The sequence below is a fragment of the Eleginops maclovinus genome, chromosome 1, assembly GCF_036324505.1.
Source record: "Eleginops maclovinus isolate JMC-PN-2008 ecotype Puerto Natales chromosome 1, JC_Emac_rtc_rv5, whole genome shotgun sequence".
Taxonomy (NCBI): domain Eukaryota; kingdom Metazoa; phylum Chordata; class Actinopteri; order Perciformes; family Eleginopidae; genus Eleginops; species Eleginops maclovinus.
This window is the reverse complement of record NC_086349.1, coordinates 19072194-19096742: the sequence shown is the minus strand read 5'-3', so window position 1 is coordinate 19096742 and position 24549 is coordinate 19072194. Positions and strand designations below refer to the sequence as shown.

Sequence of the window (24549 nt, the reverse complement as noted above, 5' to 3'; positions counted from 1 at the left end):
GACATGCATCAGTGCTCTCAAACAGAAAGATTATTAGCCTGTGACAGTAGATGACCCAGATGCAGTCGGAAGATATCTCCAAATCTCATCTATATATAAAGACATGGAACAACATAACCAGCCAGGCAACTTTTGAACCACTTGAAACATTTTATTACACGCTAATTAAAACTTTTTTTTAAGTAAAGAGAACTTTCAATGCATAATTTTAGAGATATTCAGGTATAATGATGTAAGTTCATCATAATACTAATATTGTAATGATTTATGTGATGTAACTGAGTTTCTTGTCTTTTCCGAAGCAAACCTTCCTTGCTTTCTTCATTCGTTCTTCGTTCGTCATTGTTTCAGATTCCAAGTCTTTCATGGTTCTCCCATAGCCAGTCATGGTATTTGTTTAGCATGTGATCTTCAGGTTTTACCTTTAACATACAAATAGGATTAAATGTCAGATTTGGCATTAATGAACATTACAAAACAAACAAAAATGTTGGGATTAGACTGACCTCCCTCCACTCGTCCACACAGAAGATCCTATAGGAGTCGTTGCCGTACTTCCCAATACCATACAACTCAATGGGATAACGCCACTGTTTAGTGAGATATTCATCTACACAGGAGAAAATGGATCGTGAGGTATTTCTGGCCACTCGTATTGTATAATTTTGTTTACCTAAACCATACAAATTTACAGTACCAACATATCATTACTTCAATATCACTTGATTCTGTAATGCATCATGTATAAAAGAAAAGCACATTAACCTGAGAAGCGTACAAGTGTTTTTGCTCTGAGCTCATACAGGCCTAGTGGCTTCATAAGTTCAGACAGGGGCTTCCAGTCGGCCTCCCGGGTCACATCTGCCGACGGGTAACGCTCAAAGAACTGCCACAGTACTGGAATGGCCATCTTGCCTGAAATGAAGTAAAATTCTAGACTCGATTCCTGGTTGGTTAAAGTTGCAATGCAATGTGATTATGATGGATCTCACCACTCGTCTTATTCAGAAAAATGGTGGCCACCAGAAGCTTCCAGGGGTCGTGGAAAAGTGTTTCCTGTACAAGGTTGTAGGGTGAGCGGGGCGGTGTCCACTTCTTGAAGGTCTTCCTCCTGGGGGGGCTAAGGCCTGTGTATGGACAGTGTACATGTCTTCTTAAATGTTAAGGTATAATTAATGTCTTGTATAAAAATATACACAAACTTTCATATTGCTTCTTGTATACACAATTTAACATTACCATCACTGGCGTGTTTCCTGCTAAAATAAGGGCTTGTTTTGCGTTTGTCTTCCCCGCACTTGGACCCTAGGCAAACAGTAAAAATGTATGCATATTAGGAAAAAACATTTCTCATGACCTATAATGTTAGACGTCTTCATCAAAACGTGTATCTTTCAAATACTCTGTAGTAACTCAAACAAATCCGTTTTTGTGTTTGAGCCCTCTGGTTTAACTGAATTATACATGCTGGAAATGAAATAAGTAAAAGGATCCACAGAACACTAACTTTTACTGCTACCTTCACAAGCTGTCAGACAGTGCAGATCATACTTACTATTCTGGGAATCTCTCACTGGTGTGCGGCTCCCACCAGTGGTGTCAGGTAACAACACCTCCTCTTCTTCATCTTCAGCATCTGCCTCTAGTTCAGAATTAGATTTGTTGGCACCTTTGCTGCGAATCTGTAGCTCATCACTGCTTCGTTCATCCTCACCCTCATTCTCACTCTCAGTGGCAGGTTCAACATTGAGTGTCGGGGCAGAAGGCCTTGAGTCTGCTTCTTCGCCCTTGTTAACAATGACAGTGTGTTGGTTACTGGGAGCCAGTCGGAGTAGCTTGTCTCTCAGCTGACCCGACCTCTGAGGGCTCTTCTGCAGTTTGACATCTTCCTCTTTGGTTAAAGGGGCTGCTTCTATGCAGCTCTTCACACTTGCACTTCTTACTTTTCCGTCTTTAGTTTTACTTTTGAGGTAGGAAGAGGCTCTTTTAGATTTATAAGGAGGTGGATCCAGTATTTGTGTTGCATCTTCTTTTGTCTCCTGCTCTCCACCTGCATGTATTTTATCTCTTCTCTTCTGTTTCACTCGAGAGGGCAGTAATTGCGAAGCGATGACAGCATCGTCCTTGGATGCAGTGAAATCAAAGAGGTCTATATCTAGGTCCCCTTCTCCATCTTTTATGAGGAAAGCATGCAGGGATGGCTTTGACCGGAACCTCTGCCCTTGGGGACTAACGCAACAGAGGGGAAAAAACAATTACACACTGACCCGACTGATCTGAAAAACACTTATTCATGATTCAAGGTATGCTTTAAAGAAACCAATGACACACCTTGTAATGTAGACGTCCATTCTGCCTGCCGTCTTGCCTGCTTTACGCTGCCTAACCTCTCTGATCCAGCCAGGGGGCAATGTGGAAGTGTGGCATGAGTCATCCTTGTCAATGTGACTTAGGTTGTTTATGTCTCCAACGGTTTCCTGATGGAAAGCACCGTCAGTATGCGTCATGTTAGGTTTGTTACTGTCGTTATTGAATCCGGTTGAGAGAGTGTTGGATTCTGGAGTTGCAGAGTCGCTTGTCCAGCTCATTGTCTGGCAGCTGACTTTTTACTCCAGCATCAACAGTCATTCCTGGTCTGTGTCTCCCTTACCTAACATTTAGAGAAAGGCATAAATGAATTAAATCCTCTTGACAAAAAGGGGTTATACATTGAGATGGCAACAGGTAGGAAGGGCCTCCTGTAGCAGTCCATGTCATAGTGAAGCTGAAATAGTCTCTTTGCTGAAAGTGCTTCACAGTTTGATCAGGGGGTTGTTAGAGGGTGTGGTGTTTTCCATTAGGCACAACAGTTTGAGCAGTATCTCTTTTCTCTACTGCTGCCCCTAATGGCTGTGAGGGATTTCCGGGAACAGATGATGACAATGCCCCATCATATTGCACTTAAAGGAAAATTGTTTTCAACTAAAGACTGGTAAAAGATCTGAAACGTATAATTACACATTTCAAATGGCCTGGATTTCCTCAATAAGTAGAGTCTTTACTTTCCTGTAGACAGCATATTATTACAACAACAACACATTGATGACATCCATGTATTACTATACTCTCCCGTTAGGGTTTGCAACATCTGACTTTTTTCCTTTCAAATGTATATTGTGAACAATCTGTCACATAGATTCATCTTTAAATGGTATGGATAATTAGTACACATGTGCAAGTTTAATATATTAGTTGGTGCACACTGAATAGTCTCTGAGTAACTAAGAGAAATGCAAACAAGTGTTGAAACTGTCTCAGTCAGTATCACATAAAGTGCTTAATTATGGCCATTTAACTTATCACTGAGCAGATGTTCATGTAATAAGCAGAAATGAAACTGTAACTTACCTCGAACTACTTGCAGCTCCCTACTCTTTATACATGCATGGTGAAGCGCCACCGTGTTGTTTTGCCGCATATTCTCCGATGTCAACATTGGGCTCCTCCAAAGACTTGCGCTGCACACAGGAAGTAGCGCGCAGATCCGAGTCTGCGCAGTGAGAGCGACTCATCAGAACAGTTTGGTATGAAAAACACAACCTGTTGATACCAAACCCATCGCTGATTTGTTTGCTATTAAAAAGTGGAAATGAGAGCCGTTTTAGCGTGGAAAGAGACCATTCGTGAACAGTGGTGAGAGCGTTGATGTTTTTTCTTAATGTGTTTAGGCTGTCAACCTGGGCCGGATGCTGGGATGTAACGCTAGGTGGTTAGCAACGGCGGTTGCTATGTAAACTAGTGTTAGCCAGCTAGCATTGACCCGCAGCTATGTGAGGTTCGTGTACACTTGATAGAGACTCTTAGGCTGGTTTATGGTTATTGAATCTTGGGAGTAAAGCATAATTGTTGTTATATCGTCAGTGTAGCATGTCAGCTTTATTGTGTCATACGATATAACGTTAGGTCAGAGATAATGTTAAGCTAACAGTTACTTAGCTCTTGTTAACGGTTCACGCTATGTAGGTCTTATTTCTGCACCTCATTGCTCGCTGTGAATGACATAACGTTACATTTTCATTTAGGTTATTCTTGCATAGCATACATGTTACGTTACCACTGTGAATTTAAGATGATGTATTTGCAGAGGTGGAAGAAATACTCAGAAATTGGCAAAGTACCATTACTACAGTATAAACATACTCTAAGTAAAAGTCCTTAATTTAAAACTGTCAAAGTATTGGCATAAAAAGAAACTTCAAGTACAAAAAGTAAAAGTATTGATTTGGAGTATGGATCTTTTCGATTTACTTGATCGATTATCACTTGGTAGAGCTGGGGATTATTATTTTATTCAGTATTTCTTTGCTGCTTGGTAGCCAGTCCTATGAGAATAGTGGGCCTTGTAACGAGATCTTTTCCCATTTTATATTTGCATTTCGCTATTTCCAAGGCAAACATTGATCCTTAAAAGTAATTAACATTATTAATAAATATGTGAGTTACTTTTAAAATGAATAAATATTAACACTTTGTTTGTAAAAAAAAAATCAATAAAAGAAAAGGTTTTATTCAACAAAATAAAACTCTCAAACGGTTTTATGAATTGTTCAAACTATTTAATTCAATAAAAGCAAATCAATGTATTCTTTTGCAGTGTTTATGACCTTGCCTTTAAGCCAGATGGCAGCCAACTCATCATTGCCGCGGGGCTTCGTGTCCTGGTAAGACTCTCCTGTTTTCTTTGGACAATGGACATACTTACAGAATACATGCAATATTATTACATTAAATGTATTACACTTTTATTGCAGGTTTATGACGTCGCAGATGGAGCTATTATCCAGCCTTTAAAAGGACACAAAGACATAGTGTACTGTGTGGCCTATGCTAAAGATGGTACTTCACTGACTTTTTTCTCTTTGTACATTACATTTTTGTTTATGATCAGTCATTATCGTTATCCTACTAACTACTGCATTCTTCTGCAGGTAAAAGGTTTGCTTCAGGGTCAGCAGACAAAAGCATCATCATCTGGACATCGAAACTGGAGGGTATTTTAAAATATACGTAAGTGTCACTTTTACACATCAATGTAGTTGAATACATCCTTTGCATTGTGTATAACTCCATCTTTCTTTCTTTTCATATTTTTCTGTAGTCACAATGACTCTATCCAGTGTGTTGCCTACAACCCTGTCACTCACCAACTTGCCTCCTGCTCTTCTGGTGACTTTGGTGAGTTTTAATGCATACTTTTATAAAACCAGAAATATTGCCCCCATGGAGACCTGCATATCTGAGTAACTTATGTTTTATTTTCAGGTCTGTGGTCTCCGGAACAAAAATCTGTGAACAAACATAAAGTTAGCAGCAAAATAACATGTTGTGGGTAAGTGAAGTCCCTTGTTTTAACTGTCCACTACATTGGTACACTTTAATGGGACACGTGAATATTGAACAGTTTCATTTTATTAAAGGTGGACGAATGACGGACAGTACCTTGCCCTTGGCATGATGAATGGAGTGGTGAGCATTCGGAACAAGAATGGAGAGGAGAAGGTCAAGATAGAGCGTCCAGGAGGCTCCACTTCTCCTATCTGGTCCATAGCCTGGAACCCCTCCAAGTTAGTCTTACTTAGTTCTTGCACATGCAATTGTACAATAAAGAGCATGTTTTTTGTATTATCTTTACCAATGTATTTAAATGTAATGCCTCACACTGCCACACCTTTATACACTGTCCTTCCACATCCCAACATTTATAAAGGAATGTGTTCTGTTGAGAGTCAATAGCTTGTGTGGGGCCTGCAGGTGGCAGTGCTTAACCAGGGAGTATTGGAACTGCTTCTGTGAGGGAGAGGATTGTGAAGCCTTGCAGCAGCCGCCCATGTTCTTTGATGCCCCCGACAACCAAAGCCATCAGTACAGCTGTAGCCATGGCAGAGCACTACAGAACAGGTTAATTGAGGGAAAAGGACACAAAGGAAGTTTAAAATGTGCAGCAGGAAGTTTGAAGAGGTCAGTAAGAGACAACATGATGCACAAAATATTATTATTGGGTTGCTTTATATTTGGTCATCACAGGGAGGTCAGAGCTTGAGGTCAGTCAGCAAATAGTGTTTCCTTAGGTGCAAGGGATTCAGTGTCTTACTCATGGACGCTTCAACAGTGTGAATTCTACCCAGCACCCAGGCTTACAGGGATAGATATCAAGGGTAATATGACAATAATAAAGATAAATACAATGTCCTGAAATGCAATTCAATTGGTTGAGGATAAAACATGGTTGTTAGAATTATATTCAATTCTTTGGGGAAGGGCTTGACTATGCATCCATCAGTTGAAGGGTGGCCTCTGCTTTTTTTTTTACATTGTTATCATTTTCAAACAAAAGCCCCGTCAGTACAGTATGTTGACAGGAGTACTTAAGCCTAAAGCCATTTTTGTTGTATTTTCACAGGGATGAGCACAATGACATTCTGGCTGTGGCAGACTGGGGTCAGAAGCTGTCATTCTATCAGCTCAGTGGAAAACAGGTGAATACCAAAGGTCTATGGAATACAAATCCCAAATACATGCATATACTGTACACTTCACTGAGTCTTACTCTTGACAATGTTCTAATACTGCAGACTCTTTCTCCTCTGCCACTTCAAACTGTTAAAAAGGACTTTTAAACAAGTAAATATAGGCAGTCTCATTACCTTGCATGGGAACTGCCATAAGATTTATAGCATTTTGAAACACTTATCTGCTGATTGTGCAACCACTTGCTAAAGCAATAAGGAAGAAGAATATGTGTTTTCAAAATATATGGTATTTATATGGTATTGGAAACACTTTACTGAGTTTAAGACCTGTGTTTCCTGTTGTAATCAGACTGTCAGGCTCTATTGAAACCATAACAGTACATTGGAAGTGATCCTGCTATGCTTTAATAGCCCCCTCGCTGTCCCTCCTTCCTCCTAAATTCCCTGTGGGCAATACCGTAATTATAGACAAATATGCAGTGTTCATTACTCTGCCGTTTTGCCTTGGCTCATATATTGTCATCGGCCTATTTATCTATTTAAGTGAACATTCCATTTTTATTACAGCACAGGGTATTGTTTGCAATGAAAGAAAATAACTGTGGATTGTCGGCAGGCTTTTTTCCGCAGTGAGGAGAAACAGATGCAGAGTTGGGACTTGTGTTGTGCAAACAGACTTCAAACATTAATACAATAGACATTGTTTAAACCAGAGAAAACGTTTTTTCTGTACCACTTGATCAAACACTCAAAGGGATGGTTGAATGTACTGAGTACTTTGATGTTTGTCAGCCTAGACGGAGGGAGGTGTTGGCCCACACCCCTGGGCAATAAATATGAAAAATAATACTTCTACTCATTGTTTAATGTCCACTTCTCCTTTGTCTCTCAGATTGGAAAAGACAGGACTCTCACCTATGACCCTTGTTGCGTCAGCTACTTCTCAAAGGGCGAATATATTGTCATGGGGGGCTCTGACAAACAAGCCTCCCTCTACACTAAAGACGGTGTGCGGCTAGGCAGCATTGGAGAGCAGAATGCCTGGGTGTGGACGTGCCGGGTTAAGCCTGACTCCAACTTCGTGGTGGGTTCACAGCTTGTCAACCTATATGTCTGAAGAAGTTATCCCTACAGTTGACCAGGAGTGGAGAGAAAGGAGTCAGAAATGTGTTATGAAAACCCTGATAACGCTTAGAGCTTATATTTAGTGCCAGTCAGCATTTTAAACATTTTGTTGATCGGATTTAGCTACACAGACACAGAAGGCCTTGGATTTAGCAGTAACACCTTAGCAACTTTTTCTCTCACTACGTTTAAGTGCAAATGATGGGGCGTAACATTGAGAATTTGTAGCTGGCAGTTCTACTGTGTAAATGCTTTAACAACAGGAACATTTTCCCACTCTCAGTCTTTTCTTAGACGTGTTAATAGGATGTACTGCTATATTGTTATCTCTTATCTAGGTGATGGGCTGCCAGGATGGGACCATCGCCTGCTACCAACTTATCTTCAGTACAGTTCACGGCCTCTACAAGGATCGCTATGCTTACAGAGACAGCATGACTGATGTCATTGTCCAGCACCTCATCACTGAACAAAAAGGTGCATATTTGCTTCAGCACCAGGATATGTAGTTTATAATAGAGGATCTTTTGTGATGCTAAATAATTATGTGTGTCTTGAACCATCACAGCTGCCATGATCAAGGGTATAGAGGAAATATCTATTTGTATTTTTTTTTCATATAAACCATATCTGTCCAAATAACATTCATCCAATTATTTTTTTGTGAGGCACTTTTAAAAGATGGATATCTCATTTCAAACTTCTTATGCAGGGTTTCTTTTTTGTAAAGGAGAAAAATCCGTCTTTCATTTTTTTACAAATAGGGAAAAGCAGTATGACAGCATAGCTGGGACTGTAATAATAAGCCCTGGAAAACAACAATTCAAAAGGATGCATTGGCTAAGAAAATCACAGTTTCCTCACCCTCCTAACTCTTTTCCTTTGTCTCCTTCTTTCCCTAGTGAGGATAAAGTGCCGTGAGCTGGTGAAGAAGATCGCCATTTACAGAAACCGTCTTGCTATCCAGCTGCCAGAGAAGATCCTCATCTATGAGCTCTATTCAGATGACTCCTCAGACATGCACTACCGGATCAAAGAGAAAATCTGCAGGAAGTTTGAATGCAACCTGCTGGTGGTGTGCTCCCAGCATATCATCCTGTGTCAGGTCAGAAAAGATATAGCTTCTTAGACGTTATTGCACAAATCCTCCAAAGCATTTGCCTACTTGAAATGTTTTGCTGGCTTCTTCTAAAGCCTGTATGTGTTTTGATTATTTCCTTACGTAATAAGACAAACTGTTTTCCTCAAGTTACGTTGCCTAGACTACTTTTTACTGACCTGCATCGACACTCTGGTACCTTGTAAATCACACTAATGCACACTTGACTGATCATGCAAGAAGCCATAGAGACTTTCGAGCAAGATAACATGATGTAATCACAATGGATCATATGTGTTTAGCCATTCAATACTAGACCAAACAGCCCAGAGAAAAATAATCACATCATCAAAATCCAGATGTTTCTGGGTAGTTTGCAAACGGCTCCAGCTGTGCATGTGTTCTGCAGGCTCTGTCTCGCTCTCCTTCCCATGCCTCTCTAAAATCTATAAAGGAAGACAGTTGAATGAAGGGGATGAACCACAGTCTGCTTAACCAGTGGCTGTCTCTTGGGGTTCCTCTCTGCTTCTTGTCTCTATGTGTTTGACAGAAGCTGGTAGGGAGGAGGAGCAGCCATAACACAGAGGTTATTTCCTTTTAAATCTGTCTGTGTGTGACCGAGGTGCTTCATATCTCTCTCTCTAACAGACATGCCTGTGTTCCATGCCTCAGGCAGCTTTTAGGCCATATGAATGAGCTGTTCTCGTAGTGGCTTTTTATGCTTGTCTAAAATCAAATCAGTGTTTAACTTTTTGCTTTCTCAAATTAAGCCACAATTAGCAGCTTTCTAAAAAAAAGTATGCTTAGATTGAGATGTATTAGACATTTGCAAGGGCTGTATGTGTAAATGATGTAAAGGGTGTAACATTTACACATCATACTTCACCAGTTGGTGTGTTAGATGGAAATGTTGTCTCACTTTTTTCATTCTGCAGGAGAAGAGACTACAGTGCCTGTCGTTCACCAGTGTCAGGGAAAAAGAATGGGTGATGGAGTCTCTAATTCGCTACATCAAAGTGATTGGTGGTTCGCAAGGCAGAGAGGGCCTGCTAGTGGGGCTAAAGAATGGAGCTGTGAGTAGTTTTGAGAAAATGCATTCCCACATTAAGTAATAATAGAAATTGTTCTCATGCTCTTAAGCCATGTGTCCACAAATTTCATCATAAAAGACTTTCTTTTTAAGACAAGATGTATTTTTGTGACTGTAAGTCATGTTTCGTGTTAAAGGTTTAAATTTATAGCATTATGTTTTATTTTCTAAATAACTTTGCTCTGCTCTGTCCTTGTTTTTCTCATGTAGATCCTGAAGATTTTCGTTGACAACCTGTTTCCCATCACACTGCTGAAACTGTCAACGTCAGTGCGCTGCCTGGACATGAGCGCTTCCCGCAATAAACTGGCTGTGGTGGACGAGCACAACACTCTCTTAGTCTATGACATCAACAGTAAAGAGCTGCTTTTTCAGGTCAGAAGGCAGCGGAGAGTGAAGGAACCTAACCTGGCACACTTTGAAATTAATTTGAGAGGCACAGTAGGATGAAATAGAAACATTAATGTGTAATTATTTGCATTAGGTTCACATCTTCCTCATGTGCCAGACCTGTCTGGTCTCTGTTCCACAGTCAAACCTAGACTTTATTTCCCACCACCCTCCCTTATTTACCTCGTCTTTTTTGCTCTTCTCTCCCTGTAGGAGCCTAATGCGAACAGTGTGGCCTGGAACACCCAGTGTGAGGACATGCTGTGCTTCTCCGGCAATGGCTACCTTAATATTAAGGCCAGCAACTTTCCTGTTCACCAGCAGAAGATGCAAGGCTTTATGGTTGGCTACAATGGCTCGAAGATCTTTTGTCTCCACGTCTATTCCATGTTGGCTGTGGAGGTGCCTCAGGTGTGTAGTTTGTAGTCAGCCTACTTTAGTGTTGAGGCAGTGATTGTGTTCCATGAGTTCATAATATAGAAATCAAACCAAACAATAGTCAGTCTTAAAAATATCAGACAAAAATGAGAGATTTTATTTGTTGTTGGTGGTCCTGTTCCTGTTTATTCGAGAGTTTGTTGCATTCTTCACAAAGGTTGTGATGCTTGTTGTTGATGGTGTTGTTGTTTTTCTGCCCAGTCAGCGCCCATGTACCAATACCTGGAGAGGAAGATGTTCAAGGAGGCCTACCAGATCGCCTGTCTCGGTGTGACCGACAGTGACTGGAGGGATTTAGCCACAGAGGCCCTGGAGGGACTTGACTTTGACACCGCCAAGAAGGCCAGTCAGACACAACACATTGTTCAGATCGACATCAGTGTCATCCACTTTTCATTGTTACTGCTTAAATCTTCACAGAGTAATAGAAACTTAAGTAGCAGCAAATCATTCAAGTGAGGTGACAGTCCCTTCTTACTCTTAGGCTGTATTTCATTTGCAAGCAATACTTGAAACCATCTGCTGCACATTACCAAGGAAATAAATATTAAAAAGTGCATCTTGGGATTTAATAGGGCCGGATGTTGAAGAACCTGGTACTATAAAAACACACAAAATATCCGGTTCTGAGACACCACCTTTTCATTATTTCTTGCCTTTTCCTAATCTCAGGCCTTCATTAGAATCAGAGACCTGCGCTACCTGGAACTCATCAACAGCATTGAGGTAATACCTAATAAGGAGGGGTACAAAAAAACAAAACATTCTGTTCAGGCATGTTGATATTTTCTGTTTGTTTCAGAGCTGAAATCAATTGTTTCCGATATAGCTTTGGGGGAACATGGCTCATTCACAATTACCATGGTCATCAAGATTTAATTGCAAGGCTTGGCATGGAGCTACACTTTAAAATCTCCTGAACGAGGGATGGTCCTACACCTGTAACCAATACAAACACACAGTTAAGCAAACGCATATACTTGACAAATTGCCTACAGAACTGAAGGAAATCTTCTGGGGAAATGTCTTTCCTTTGAAAGAGTGTTTTTTCCCAGTGTATATATAAGAAATGTTTAATTGCTTCCATATAGATTGTGTTTTTTCTCCTTATGACTGATGTTGTAACAGTTTAGTTTGTGTTTAAGTGACGCTGATTATGTCCCGGGTAAAGTTATCCAATAGTTTTGAGCGCCTTCTGTTATTTTTTGAGTGTTTATCTATGCACACATGCCAGTGTTTGTGTTGACTGATTTGCAGGAGAGGAAGAAGCGGGGTGAGAACGACAATGAGCTGTTCCTGGCAGACGTCTATGCCTACCAGGGGAAATTCCATGAGGCAGCCAAGCTCTACAAACGTACTGGCCACGAGTCCAGAGCCCTGAGCATGTACACCGACCTGCGCATGTTCGAGTATGCCAAGGTGATTAAAACGTTGATCAATAAATACACACATGTACAACATACTCTAATATCAATACGGACAGAGCCACCTGGAAAGCACTGCTTGTTTTTAGGGGGGAGAACATGTGTTTTTCCTCACCATGTGCACTTATGCCAAGTTGGGGCCCTGCACTAGGTTCAAAAAGCCCCCCCTTTCCCGTCTGTCTTTCATCTCCTCATTTTTCACCGGTATCTCCACATATATCATCTGATCAGTGCACGCACGCATGCACACACACACACACACACACACACACACACACACACACACACACACCCTGGGCTTTTAAAGACAGATCCCTATACAACACACACACGGGTAACTTACACACATAGTTAGCAATGGAAGTGGAGCACAACTGGAGATAAATAAGGTGAGCACAAGCTTTTACTTTGATGAGCAGGTCAGTTGGAGTTGAGGCAAATTCATGCTTTATTATGTTTACATGTGGGGGGGACACTTTCATCAGCATCACATTCACATTGGACACAGCTAGGACTTGTTCGTGTATATTTGTGTGTGCGTATGTATCAGATTGAATGTGTGTTTGATGTGGCTGCTGTATATTTATGTGGCTGTGAGGCCATCTGGTTCTACAGGCTGTTTGTTTGAGGTGGGATGGACACCGGAGGGCTAGCCGCCTGTTGTTTGTGTGGCTCTTCCTCCCGTCTTGGCCTTGACCCACATGGTTCCGTCTGTCTGTCTGAACCGAACTTTTCTGTGTTGCATACATTCCTCCGATATCATCACTTAAAAATAAAACGTGTGTGCTTTTCTTGCAGGATTTTATTGGAGGCACAGACCCTAAGAGCTCTCGGATCCTGATGACCAAGCAGGCAGACTGGGCTAAGAGCAGCAAGGAGCCCAAGGCAGCAGCGGAGATGTACCTGTCAGCAGGAGAACATCTGAAAGCCATTGACATAATAGGGGAGCACGGATGGGAAGACATGTAGGTGCCAGTCATTGCATGAAACAATCTAGGTCTCTCCTCCAACATCACATATACTGTTCCTCATATGTAACCTTTTCTAAACCTCCTTTTTAGATTTACATGATTCTCTCAAATATATAAATACAACACAAAATATTTAGGCATATTTTATAGTCCATAGGCACACCAAAGATGGTAATTTGAGTTAAGCAGACATCAGTTAATGCAGTTTTAAATGTTAACACTGACACTTCATGTCTAAACTGTCTATATTTCACTGTTGTTGTAGAACCCTCACTCTTTGACCTTTTTTAGGTTTCCAAACAATAATTGAATACTTAAGCTTTAGAGAAGGAAGGGGGAGTTAAGCTGCTTGTGGGATATACAGTATATAAGGGGCCATATTTAAACCATGATTAAAACACTAAACACCATCTGATACAGATGGTACGTGTTTAAGAGGATTGACTTTACAAAGAGACACCTTGTGTTCCAGGGGGAAATAATTGATGTCATTTTAATAAGGTCAGTAGGCAGTCAACCATCATCATCGAGCACACATTTTCTGTCTATTATTGTCCAGAAGATATCTCTAATTAACAATCTGTGTTGCGTAATGCTATGCTATGCTATTCCATGATAAAAAAAAAAAACATAGGGAAAATCCCCTATTTTTTAGTTTTCCCTTTTACACGTCAAACTGATAGTCAGAGGTCTGCAGGTCATATCAGAACCCCCCTACTGACTCCATATGACCCATTATCTGCCCACTGTGAGTGTCCTGTGGTGGCTCAATGCTAAAAACACTGCAGTTACAGTCGGCACTCTTTAACCTCAATCTGAATCCGCTACTGACCTTGACTGCTTCATATTCTTTCTTTTGTGGTCATGAGCATAACTTTATAAACTAAAACAGCATGTAAAGATTTATCTGCACCCCCCCTTACCTCCTCTCTCCTCTCATGCAGGCTGATCGACATCGCTCGTAAATTGGACAAGGCCGAACGTGAGCCGCTGGCAAAGTGCGCGCTACACTTCAAGAAGCTGAAGCACCATGGATATGCCTCAGAGACTTACTCCAAGATGGGAGACTTGCAGGCTCTGGTGCAGCTGCATGTGGAAACCAGGCACTGGGAAGAGGTATGACATACTTAATGCACACAGGAGGCACACCTGCTCCGCTCATCATGACTTATATATAGCGTATCCTGAGACAATCGCATAAATATAACGTGAACCACATAGGACTGTTCTAAATAAACTGCTGTGGTGCACAGAAACTCATATCATAAACCACTGGATGTTCATGGCCAGAAAAGTATTTTCTATTTGTTAAAGTAACCACAGCCAAATGCAAACAATTAGACAATATTCTGCCTGGTTTCCTAAACTGACAAGGTTAAACCACTCGCACGCATGCGCGCACACGCGCACACACACACACACACACACACACACACACACACACACACACACACACACACACACACACACACACACACACACACACACACACACTCCAGAGCTAATGATTCAGCTTTTGATTACTCCGAGTCCATGACCACATGATGATTAGTCACAGAGAAGCACAAAACACTCTCCAGCACGGAAAGAGTATCAGCTTAAAGCTCCATTCTGCTTCCAATCAAATTCCTCCATCAGGGCAGGTCGTGCTGCTCAAACAAAAGTAAAATATTGAATTTCTTTTATCCATCTGTGGTCTTTAATCGAGTTTCAGAGATGCACATTTGCATTTTGAGCCAAAAACAGAACATCAAACCACGATCACATGGTTCTCCTCTATTGTCTGATGCAGTCTTCCTGGATATGTATTTGATCCTCAGAGAAAAGGAGACAAGGGAGAAGGAGGGGGAGGTAGAGAGAACTGTTAGGCTTTATGTGCTTCACTGGGGGGGGGTTGACACAGACGGGACAGAGCACAGTTTCAGTTACAGAATGGGCCATATGGATGCTATTCAATGGTCCCACTCTTCTCTCCAATGTTCTTCAAGTGACTTCTGTATCACAGGCCCGGGACACACACAGTCTCTCTACTGTCTTACTGTCGTTCCAGTATGTATGACTGATGTGTGCTTCTTCGCTCAAGTTTTGCCACAGGACATTTAGATTATTCAGCCACTGTAACGTTTCCATAAGAGCACTTCATCAGCTCTTTATACCCCATCATTCAAACAGTGTGAGAGCTGCTGTTGTACTACTAATTGAGTGTGAAATCAACTTAGCTCGTACAATTTTCTTTGTTCTCGACTCATTAATAATGCTGTAATATGATGTTTTGACTGGAAGTAATTTGTGTTTCCCTGAGTGTGTTGTAACTCATATGTCCCTAATCAACTGAAGTTCAACTGCAATTACTCAGTGCACTGTGGTGCTGTTATCTATTTATAATCTGTTTTTAATGTCAACTGCATTACTTCTGTCTTTGTTAACTTCACCTGTCCATTTCTCAGGCTTTCTCTCTGGTGGAGAAGCACCCACAGTTCAAAAATGATGTCTTTGTGCCGTATGCTCAGTGGTTGGCAGAGAACGACCGCTTTGAGGAGGCACAAAAAGGTGAGTTTGCATCACCAACACGGCCTCACTTTCACTTTTCATCACCCTATTTGGGATGCTCGAGCGTATTACAATCATATTTTATTTTAATGTATATTCCCAGGATTATTTCAGTGAACATTAAAGTCCACAGCTGAAGTTTACATATGGAAGTGATAAAGCCTGGCTGGCTTTGGACTCAGACGTTTTTCCTACTTCCCTGAGATTCTCTATATTCGCTGTAAAACATGATCCTCTTTGCTGGAGCCGAGCAGCACAGAGCTGAGCTGCCTGTAAACTGAATGACATGCATGCATGCCTCTAATCACCAGTACTACAAGCAGCTCTGATGATGATTACTAACTGTAACCATAGTTATAATCAGCTCATAGATTTATAATTATGATCTCAACAGGCATATTTCTTCTTCTACATAATCTTCCTTGGCATGGAACTCATGACTGAACAGACCTGATTGTATTGGAGCTTGCGTATGTTCATGCATTTTGCTGATTGTGTGTATTTTATTCGAGCTGTGACACTGTAGTGTGTTACTAGTGATTGTTTTTGAGTATACGATTCTGGCCTGTCTCCTGTCCACTGTGCTGCTACACAGCAATACCAACGTAGACATAGTTGGTTCATGTTTCTGAAGCTTCAAGTGTTCTCCATCTAAAGATTTAATTGGAATCTGTGGCATTTTTATATCAAAAGACAGTTTGACAGTTTTCTCATTACTAATTTAGTTTGAAGATGTCTTTCAATAGTTGTCATATTATCCAAACCCTTCACCCTAACCCACTCTTGCTAAAATGCATATTAGAAAACTCTTCAGTCTTGTTTGCATAAAGTAATTCAGCAGTTGAAGTGAAAAACCAACCATAATATTTAATATCATCCTATAAAAAGATTTCTGTTAAACATATATAAAAGTACCTGTAGTTGTTTGAGTTCACACTTGTCTGAAGTTATGTTTATTCACCACAATAACCCAGAGTTGTATTTGTATAGGAGCTTTGCCGTGAACGTTTTGTGGACTACTGCTGCGTCTTTGTCAGCTTGTGTTTGTGTAATGGGGAAGGAGTGGGTGTTACTTCCTCACACTAACCAACAGCAGCTGAATCTGTTTTTTATCCAGTTATGTAGTCTTATAAATATTTGCCACTAATATGTCCTGACCCTCGCTCTGAATGCCGGGGCGGGTCACTGGTGGGGGTCGACTCCCTAAAGCTGCTTCTAATTACCCGCTTATAGGAACATGAAGAACAGCACAATGTTTTTTTTAGGGCTTTGAAGCCAAGAGTTCTTTTTGGTGTGTTTGGTATCTAAGACCAACTTCCCCATTTGGAAGGTCATTTTGATTTATTCCATGGCTAAATGATGTCTTGTATCCATTAAGGAGAGGCTTAATTTGCATTTGCATTGGTACTCAAAATTGTGGAGTGTGAAAATCTATTTTAAAAAACTTAGCTCATCTTCAGTGGTTCTTCTTATAGGTGTTGATAAACGCATATGGTTGCTGTGGACTTTTTATTATTGATATGATTTATCAAAGCTGTGTTGTTCTTCACATTGTCTGGTAGCGTTTTCCTTTTAAAACCTTCAGGACAGGAGAGCACCATTGCTGTAAAGCCATACAAAATATATATATACTGAATAATATTGGAAGAGTACTGTGCAGAAATACCACAACAATAATAACTTGGCAAAGATGTCAGCCGAAAAACAAATCAATAAAGAAGGATGCCTTCGATTGGCAGCTGAAATCTAGCATTGCCACAAGGGCACATCAAAACAACCCATCAATCATCACCTCTATGTGTTTTTCTCTCCATAGCATTTCACATGGCAGGGCGACAGAATGAAGCAGTTAAAGTCCTTGAGCAGCTTACGCACAATGCAGTGGTGGAGAACAGGTTCAACGATGCAGGGTACTATTACTGGATGCTATCAATGCAATGTCTAGACATCGCTAGAGGTAAGACCCATCTACACTGAAATGGAAAATAGCATTTGTTTTAACTGTAATGCATTCATTGTTTCCTACTCGTCCTTTCGGTACCTCTGTGAATGTTTGTCGGGAGCAGAAAGTGAAGACCAGAGGGAGGAAATGCTCAAGAAGTTTGAGCGTTTTCAGCATCTTGCTGAGCTGTACCATGTCTACCGCTCTATTCAGCGCTATACGGTGAGAATGCAATACTTTGTCAACCCTAATCTTTCATAGCCAGACCAGGCAAACGTGGAGGGGGGGAAAGGAGGGGGTTAGAAATCAGGAGGCTGCCACATGATTGGCTGTCAGATGGAAAGCCTGGAAACAGTACCTGCTATGTGGTCAGGTTACTGTTTGGGTACAAACACATCAATGTAACATAGTTTATTTTTGAACTTGAAGTGTACCGACAGCCCACTCAGTTTCTGCCCTCTTTCTAATCAACTTTTGTTCTCAAATTTCTCAAGACCGCTGTGGGTTTTAACATGCAGGGGGTCTGGCTCTGCAAGATTGTGTCAATCCCCCCCAAAAAAATTGTGGAGTAAAGGACAAATGAAACCATGCAGGGAAGATGTTAAGTGAACAAAACACTTTGAAGGTGTTATGTTCAGGTGGAGACCGATGTAATTAATCACCTTCACCAATCAGCATCTACCTTTATTAAAGCTTGGGTAGCTACCTTTGGAAAAAAAACCTTCATTTTTAAATCTATCCAGCCGAAAAACCAGCCATATGTTGTCAACTACTTTCAAATTAAAGTAGCTAGCAGCGCTGCCTCCAAAAGTTGGTGATCCAGCAAGAAAGTGGCCAAGATGTCAATACATAGTGCCGTTCCTTTAAGGCAGGAGTGTCCAAACTACGGCCCGGGGGCCAAATGCGGCTCACTGGCCATTTTCAATCAGCCCTCAGCAAATTCAAAAAGTATAATGGAATATGGCCCACACCTGAGACTTGTGCTTCTCACCTATTGTCCATCTTAAATATATATGTAACTATACATAACACAGTAGTAGTTATGTGTTAATAAGCCCACTTTTCAAATAAATTCAGTCAATTAAAGTTGAAAACATCTTCTAAAAAATCTTAGTTGATAAGAAAAGAGCCCAATAACTTATTTGCATAACAATCTGGAAAAATAACCTTCATATTTCCAACTTGTTATAGCAAACTGAGGCTTCTGTTTTAAGGAATGAGCTGCCAACAACATAAATGAAACCCTATGGAGAGCTCTGTTTTTTTCATAAAGCATATATTTGATTGATTTTGCTAACTGAGCTTATGAGGCAATATGCCTCACATCTAGTGAGGGGCCCAGCCCTTCTTATGTTTTTCTGTAATTGGCCCTCAATGAAAAAAGTTTGACAGCCCTGCTTTAAGGCCTTCCTTTCAACGCCATTCCCTTAAAAATGTCACTATGAACGTAAACAACAAACATGGCTATTGATTGCACTCACAGCTGTCGCTCTAGCAGCGTGTGGAAGGCTCGGATAACCTGCAGTGAGAGCATGGGCAGAGAGGCAGGTTGCTTCTCCAGTCGTTTCATTAAATGATTTGATGGACTCATTTATATTCCTGTTTCTCGTCTGCGTTTGAATAATCGATTGCTTCCAGGATGTAGAAGAGTGTTTAAGGTACATTACCCAACTTTCAACATGTTTTTCCTTGAAGTTGATTGACGGACAGAGTACGATATGATTTCTACATATAACTGCTTCAGATCTCGACATGCCATTTATGCAACACACAAAATGGTTCACTTCCCGAAACCTCTCTGATCCCTTTCACCATGGTAACCAGCTGCTTGATTGATCATGATGACTGCTTCATCTGTGGTGTTCTCCACGCCCCCAACACTAACCTACTTACAAACAAACAATCTCGAGTTATGAGCACTCATGGGTGACCTGGCCTGTGTCAGTGCTCTCAGTTTGTTGTTTTAGCTTTCTGCTCGGCTCTGGCCCCCCCCCCCCCGTAATAGTGAGGCATCACGGTGATCCAGACCAGAGCAGGAAATCTCTATATCTCACCTTAACTCTCCTGGGCAGCCAATATATATTCAAGAGATCACGTTTTGGGAGAAAGCGCTCTTACTGACGGCTTAAGGAAATGTGTCCAAAGAGAATTGAGATGAATTATGATGAGGCACTATAAAAGGTTTGGATATGAATGAATTAAGCAATAGAGTAGGTATGGTGGAGGGTGTTAAATCAATTTAAGCCTCCCAAATATGAGTACATTTCTTTTTAATCCTTTCTGTTGAACTTCTTTTATCTCCAGGATGAGCCCTTCAGTTCCCACATGCCAGAGACGCTCTTCAACATCTGCAGGTTCCTTCTGAACAACCTCACCAAGGACATACCGCCGGGCATTTCCAAAGTGTATCCTTCCATTGAAAAAGTAGTCCTCACGTGGGGTGCCATATCAAACAAATATTTTGAAGAGAAAGTGTTGATTGACCCTTCCTCTCTGGAAAGCTCTCGAGAACAGACATGCCAATCAGAAATCAAGACAGCGGTGATAAAGTAGAGGAAAAGAGATAGAAGTAGGCAGAAAACGGAAGAGTGGGCGCCACTGCGGAAACCGCGCTGCTGCTGGGAGAATAACAAGGGGCGGTGATGGGGAGGAGGAGAAGATGCCAGAATGAGACGCATTCTCCATTATCCAAACAAACACTTTGATTAGTGAACTTATTGCATACATACATAACCATATTAAACAATGTGCATTAATTTGAAATAATACACATACCCACAGACAAATCCATGTAGACACACACAGTGGAGGCAGAGTATGAGGAAGGAAAGCCTTTGAGGAGGAAATCAGGCTGAGCAGCTGGGATCCTGAAGAGAAACTGAGGTGTTCCAAAAACTTTGAACTTAGATTTATAGACTGAGCCAGGATGCGTTGGACTGGTTCGAACAATTAAACACAATGTGACAGAAAAGGCTACCCTAAACAACTTTCACAATAGGAGGACGTTCATTTATCAACAGCCCCGGCCGGGAACAGAACTGGGTGTGTGGGTGGAGCTGGAGAGTAGCTCAGTGGAGAGGAAAGGAGAGGAGTGGTGTTAAGTTTAGATGGTGGAGGAGTGCCAGCGTGGTGCTTTTGCAGCTGCAACTCATTGACCTGTCATTGCCATGCTCAGATTGTTAAGAGAACAGCTCTGTCGCTCCCTATTAATACAAATAACCAACAATTTCCTCAACTCTAAAAACAAAAACAGTCCCACACTTGTGTAAGCTCACACGCAAACACACCTAAGCAAGGTATTGCTTCTAACTTGGCATTCAGCCAATGTTGCTGGCTCAGCAGGGCTTTAGTTCTGCTCATTAAATCTGAGAAATATGGGAATATACAGCGCAGATGTGTCTATTTATAAACGCAACCAATTCTCAATGCTTCCACAACTTATTTTGAACAAGATATCTAGAAGTCCAAGCTGTTCCTCTAACCTAAGTTTTCCTTAACCTTATTATTAGCAACACCTTATATGCATTGGCCAAGCAGAGTCGGAGGCTGGGGGCCTATAAGCTTGCCAGGTATTCCTACGAGAAACTCCAGGAGCTGCACATCCCCTCTCGCTTCCAGGAGTCCATAGAACTGGGCAGCCTCACCATCCGCTCCAAACCCTTTCACGACAGCGAGGTAAGTTAGAATATAAATGATGGCATATTCAAAGTGCTTTTGAAATATTGATCGTGAACAAACTCTGATCATTGGAGCAGTTACTCCCTTCCCGTGCTGTTGAGGTTGAAGTGTAAACGTCCATGTGTTTACTGCAGGACCTTATTGAGGGCATGATGTGCTACCGCTGCTCCACCAACAACCCCCTGCTGAATAACCAGGGGAGCGTGTGCATCAACTGCAGGCAGCCTTTCATCTACTCAGCTTCATCATATGGTCAGTGACACACCAACACATGGCGTGCAGTATTTGCCAGACACAACCCCCCCCTTTGTGTTTGTAATGGTAATGTAGCGTGTCTCCTTGTGCGCAGAGGTGTTGCCTCTGGTGCAGTTCTACCTGGAGGAGGGCATCAGTGATGAAGAGGCCGTTTCTCTGATCGACTTGGAGGTTCCTCACGCCGATCAGAGTGATGCACGCTGGCACGATATAGACAACGGTGGTATCCTTTGATAACCTACACTATGTAACTGCATAAAAATAGAAACACACACATAGACTAACAGATGTTTCACATTCTTTGTATGAATGATTCATTCCTCACTCGGCTGGCCTTGTGGTGCTGTATCCCTGCCCTTACACGCTGCACATCGCTTTGAAATTAAGCATGTGACTCCCTTCCACCTTGTGACAGTTCTAAGAAGCTGTTTAGTCTTCTTTGGCCTCGATTCTGTGCTGGTGGGTAAGCTGTCAGAGCTAAGTCATCTTAGCCCTTGAGCTAATAGGGTTAGCAAGGCTCTCCTGTCTCATCTTAATGACACTAACCCTCCAAGAGCCGTAGCCACAGCCCCAGTGCAGGGATTAACCTGCATTAGTCGGCACACACTCAAGGGCACTGAGGTCTGCTCTGTTCTTCCAGAGCCACGACTTGACTGACAGGCACGGCTGATCGGCCTTTTGAACACTCTCATTTTAAAATAGTCTGAGGATAATTTTATAGTGTTTTCTTCCTGTCTTAAAAATATATAATAACAAACAGAATTAAAACATGATGTTTAAATGTTTGCATTGCGATATTTATCCTTAATAACTCCAATCAGAGCTGCAGGCTTTGAAGATGAATGATGGTTTGGACGATCATGAGGAGGACCCATTTACAACCAAAATGAGCTTTGAGGTAGGAAAGGACAAACGAGATGAGATTAAAATTCCCCCAACTGGGCCAACCAGCTGGAGAGGGTAAAAGAACAGGGTCAATAATATAACGTGGATGTGTTGATGTGTGTTTAAACAGCAGGGGGGCTCGACCTTTGTGCCAGTCAAGGTGAGTCGCTTGGTGCTGCGCTCCATGAGCAGGAGGGACGTCCTGATCAAACGCTGGCCCCGGCCGCTCAAATGGGAATACTTCCGCTCCCTGCTGCCCGATGTGAGCATCACAATGTGCCCCACCTGCTTCAAGGTACAGCATTTATAACACACACTGCCGGTATGACCTGGTGTGAACCTCAGATAATGCGGATCTCGCTGTCCTCTTTATGACCTTCAGTGTTTTAGTTCATTGTGCTTGTACGGAAGAGGCAAATGCAAAACAAATTGTGGTAATTCATTTTCTAACTTCAAATGTATTTGTCTCCTTTGTTTATGACCTAATAAAAGGATGACATTTTTGTGTTTGTAATTGTCATATCACTAACATAGACTGTTTATAAAGAGAGTATCTAGTCACAGTGACAGAGGGGCAAATTGGTTTGTGGTCTAAGGTTTTGAAGCCTCAAGTTTTCCGTCCCTATCCTGGTTTTTGAAAGGAAGTCAAGCCAAAAACAATCATTTTTAGGCACACGAAATGCTAGTATTAACCTTTTTGATCTGTTCAACGAGTAAACCAAGGAGATCACCCATACCGGACAAAGCTTTGGAAACATTTTTTCGTAAATCATGAACCACAGAGGAAACAATTTAGATAAGCCTTAGAAAGTGCATCAACAGAATGTGCTTTTTGTCTTTGATCTGCGTCTCAAGGCTCCCATATAGACTACATTTATATTCCGATGTTTTGTGTTTTGTTCTGTGCTGTTCTAATGTTCCTATATTTGTGTTCCCTCTTAGATGTTCCACAGTGAGGACTATGAGCTCCTGGTGCTCCAGCACAACTGCTGTCCTTATTGTCGCAGACCCATCGATGAGCCAAACTGATCAACTTTAAAACAAGAGCATCTATTTAACATGTTTTCATTTGTATGCCCTGCAATTTGTCCTTTTTATCATGCAGTTGGTTTTCTCACAGGTTGTGAATTTTTGTTTTGAATTGTAATATATTTGTCCCTGTAATTTACATAGACATACTGTGTGTTTATCTTTAAGTTAATGTGATGCTGTTCCTCAGGCTCACTTTGAAGAGCAGCCCTTTGTCCTCAGAGGATGATTGACAGATGTAATACCTCTAGTGTTTGTGTGTTGGTCATTATAGGGTGTAAGAAAAGTGCACCATCAACCAATCGGATTATAAGGATCAGATTACCTTGATCTATCAGTGACTACATCATCACTTTAAAGGCAGCGTGTGTGTAAACAAATATTGCTATAAAACACATTTATTTAAGAAACAGATTTTTATCTAACAGAAAACATCTATACCAGATGCCAACAAATGCATTCCACAAGCTTGTATACCAGAACTGTACTGTGTTTTATAACAGAACGGGACATGTCATCTGTTTAGTCATGAGAATGTATTTTAATTTTGTTACAATGGGGGGAAAAAAACCTTTTCAATAAAATATTTTGGTACGTTTTATTACAGTGGGTTTTCCTAACATTGTTACAAAGATGGTCATATTTGCCTCTTACTCTTTTAGATTAAACTTTAGGTTTTCTGTCCATAAAACTAGAAGTGGAGTGAGAGTGCATGCCCTGAGCGGTATGCGCCACTGACTCTGATTACTCTTATGGGTATGAGTTGAGCCCTGCATTATGCAGTGGTTGGGGATTAGGCTTTTACGGATACAAATAAGTTGGATTGCTCAAGAAATGTAATTTATAGTTTGTCCACTCTGAATGGTTTGAATCACAAATAGGCTGGTTCCCTCCTACTCTCCCCCTCTCCTTCTGATGATGCATTGATGCACTTGACAGTAATTATAGGGTTATAGCCATTGCTGTAACCTCTCACCTTGAAAATACTTCACGTACCGCATAGCTTTTTCTGGAGTTTTCCCATTGTAATGCTTTATGAGAATATTGGAGAGGGGGAGACTGAGTTGAGTGTCTTAATTCCATCTCTGCTAAGACTTAGCTCCATGCAAGTCACTAATCCCTCCGGCCTGTTAAAAGGTGCTGCATCACCTCAGGGGGCTGCAG

At 41.4% G+C, this 24549-nt stretch overlaps 2 protein-coding genes across 5 annotated transcripts; one reads left to right on the top strand and one right to left on the bottom strand.

Annotated features, from left to right (window-relative positions):
• Positions 1-126: 126 nt before the first annotated feature.
• Positions 127-3526, bottom strand: mbd4 (methyl-CpG binding domain protein 4). Of its 2 annotated transcripts, none has more exons than XM_063883509.1 (8): positions 3388-3526; positions 2332-2477; positions 1556-2229; positions 1240-1305; positions 993-1127; positions 766-915; positions 507-610; positions 127-422 (listed from the first exon to the last, which is right to left on the bottom strand). In XM_063883509.1, the coding sequence occupies exons 2-8, from the start codon at positions 2349-2351 to the stop codon at positions 348-350; spliced, it is 1224 nt and encodes a 407-aa protein (XP_063739579.1). In that variant the 5' UTR covers positions 2352-2477; positions 3388-3526; the 3' UTR covers positions 127-347. The 2 variants fall into 2 exon arrangements, with proteins under 2 accessions (XP_063739579.1, XP_063739570.1); XM_063883500.1 differs by having other exon boundaries at positions 2332-2650; positions 3388-3501.
• On the top strand, positions 3526-23991 carry ift122 (intraflagellar transport 122 homolog (Chlamydomonas)). 3 transcript variants are annotated; one of them, XM_063883472.1, is made up of 29 exons: positions 3526-3672; positions 4634-4700; positions 4791-4875; positions 4968-5046; positions 5138-5214; positions 5302-5368; positions 5457-5603; positions 6440-6515; positions 7402-7593; positions 7973-8111; positions 8537-8739; positions 9669-9806; positions 10034-10198; positions 10427-10624; positions 10853-10993; positions 11324-11377; positions 11909-12070; positions 12874-13040; positions 13991-14162; positions 15494-15596; positions 17413-17553; positions 17663-17760; positions 19843-19943; positions 21048-21213; positions 21351-21468; positions 21566-21694; positions 22293-22369; positions 22487-22651; positions 23299-23991. In XM_063883472.1, the coding sequence occupies exons 1-29, from the start codon at positions 3629-3631 to the stop codon at positions 23383-23385; spliced, it is 3558 nt and encodes a 1185-aa protein (XP_063739542.1). In that variant the 5' UTR covers positions 3526-3628; the 3' UTR covers positions 23386-23991. The 3 variants fall into 3 exon arrangements, with proteins under 3 accessions (XP_063739542.1, XP_063739550.1, XP_063739557.1); XM_063883480.1 differs by having other exon boundaries at positions 3556-3669; XM_063883487.1 differs by lacking the exons at positions 3526-3672; positions 4634-4700; positions 4791-4875 and having other exon boundaries at positions 4999-5046; positions 5302-5364.
• The last annotated feature ends 558 nt before the right edge of the window (positions 23992-24549 follow it).

Excerpts from the sequence above, each read along its gene's own strand:
- mbd4 (XM_063883500.1), bottom strand. The coding sequence starts at position 2,588 with ATGAGCTGGACAAGCGACTCTGCAACTCCAGAATCCAACACTCTCTCA. Across the intron at positions 611-765 it reads AACACTTGTACGCTTCTCAG|ATGAATATCTCACTAAACAG; the intron begins GTTAATGTGCTT and ends TCTCCTGTGTAG. Across the intron at positions 423-506 it reads GTGTGGACGAGTGGAGGGAG|GTAAAACCTGAAGATCACAT; the intron begins GTCAGTCTAATC and ends TGTATGTTAAAG.
- ift122 (XM_063883472.1), top strand. The coding sequence starts at position 3,629 with ATGAGAGCCGTTTTAGCGTGGAAAGAGACCATTCGTGAACAGTG. Across the intron at positions 4,876-4,967 it reads TGTGGCCTATGCTAAAGATG|GTAAAAGGTTTGCTTCAGGG; the intron begins GTACTTCACTGA and ends ATTCTTCTGCAG. Across the intron at positions 19,944-21,047 it reads CCGCCGGGCATTTCCAAAGT|CAACACCTTATATGCATTGG; the intron begins GTATCCTTCCAT and ends CCTTATTATTAG.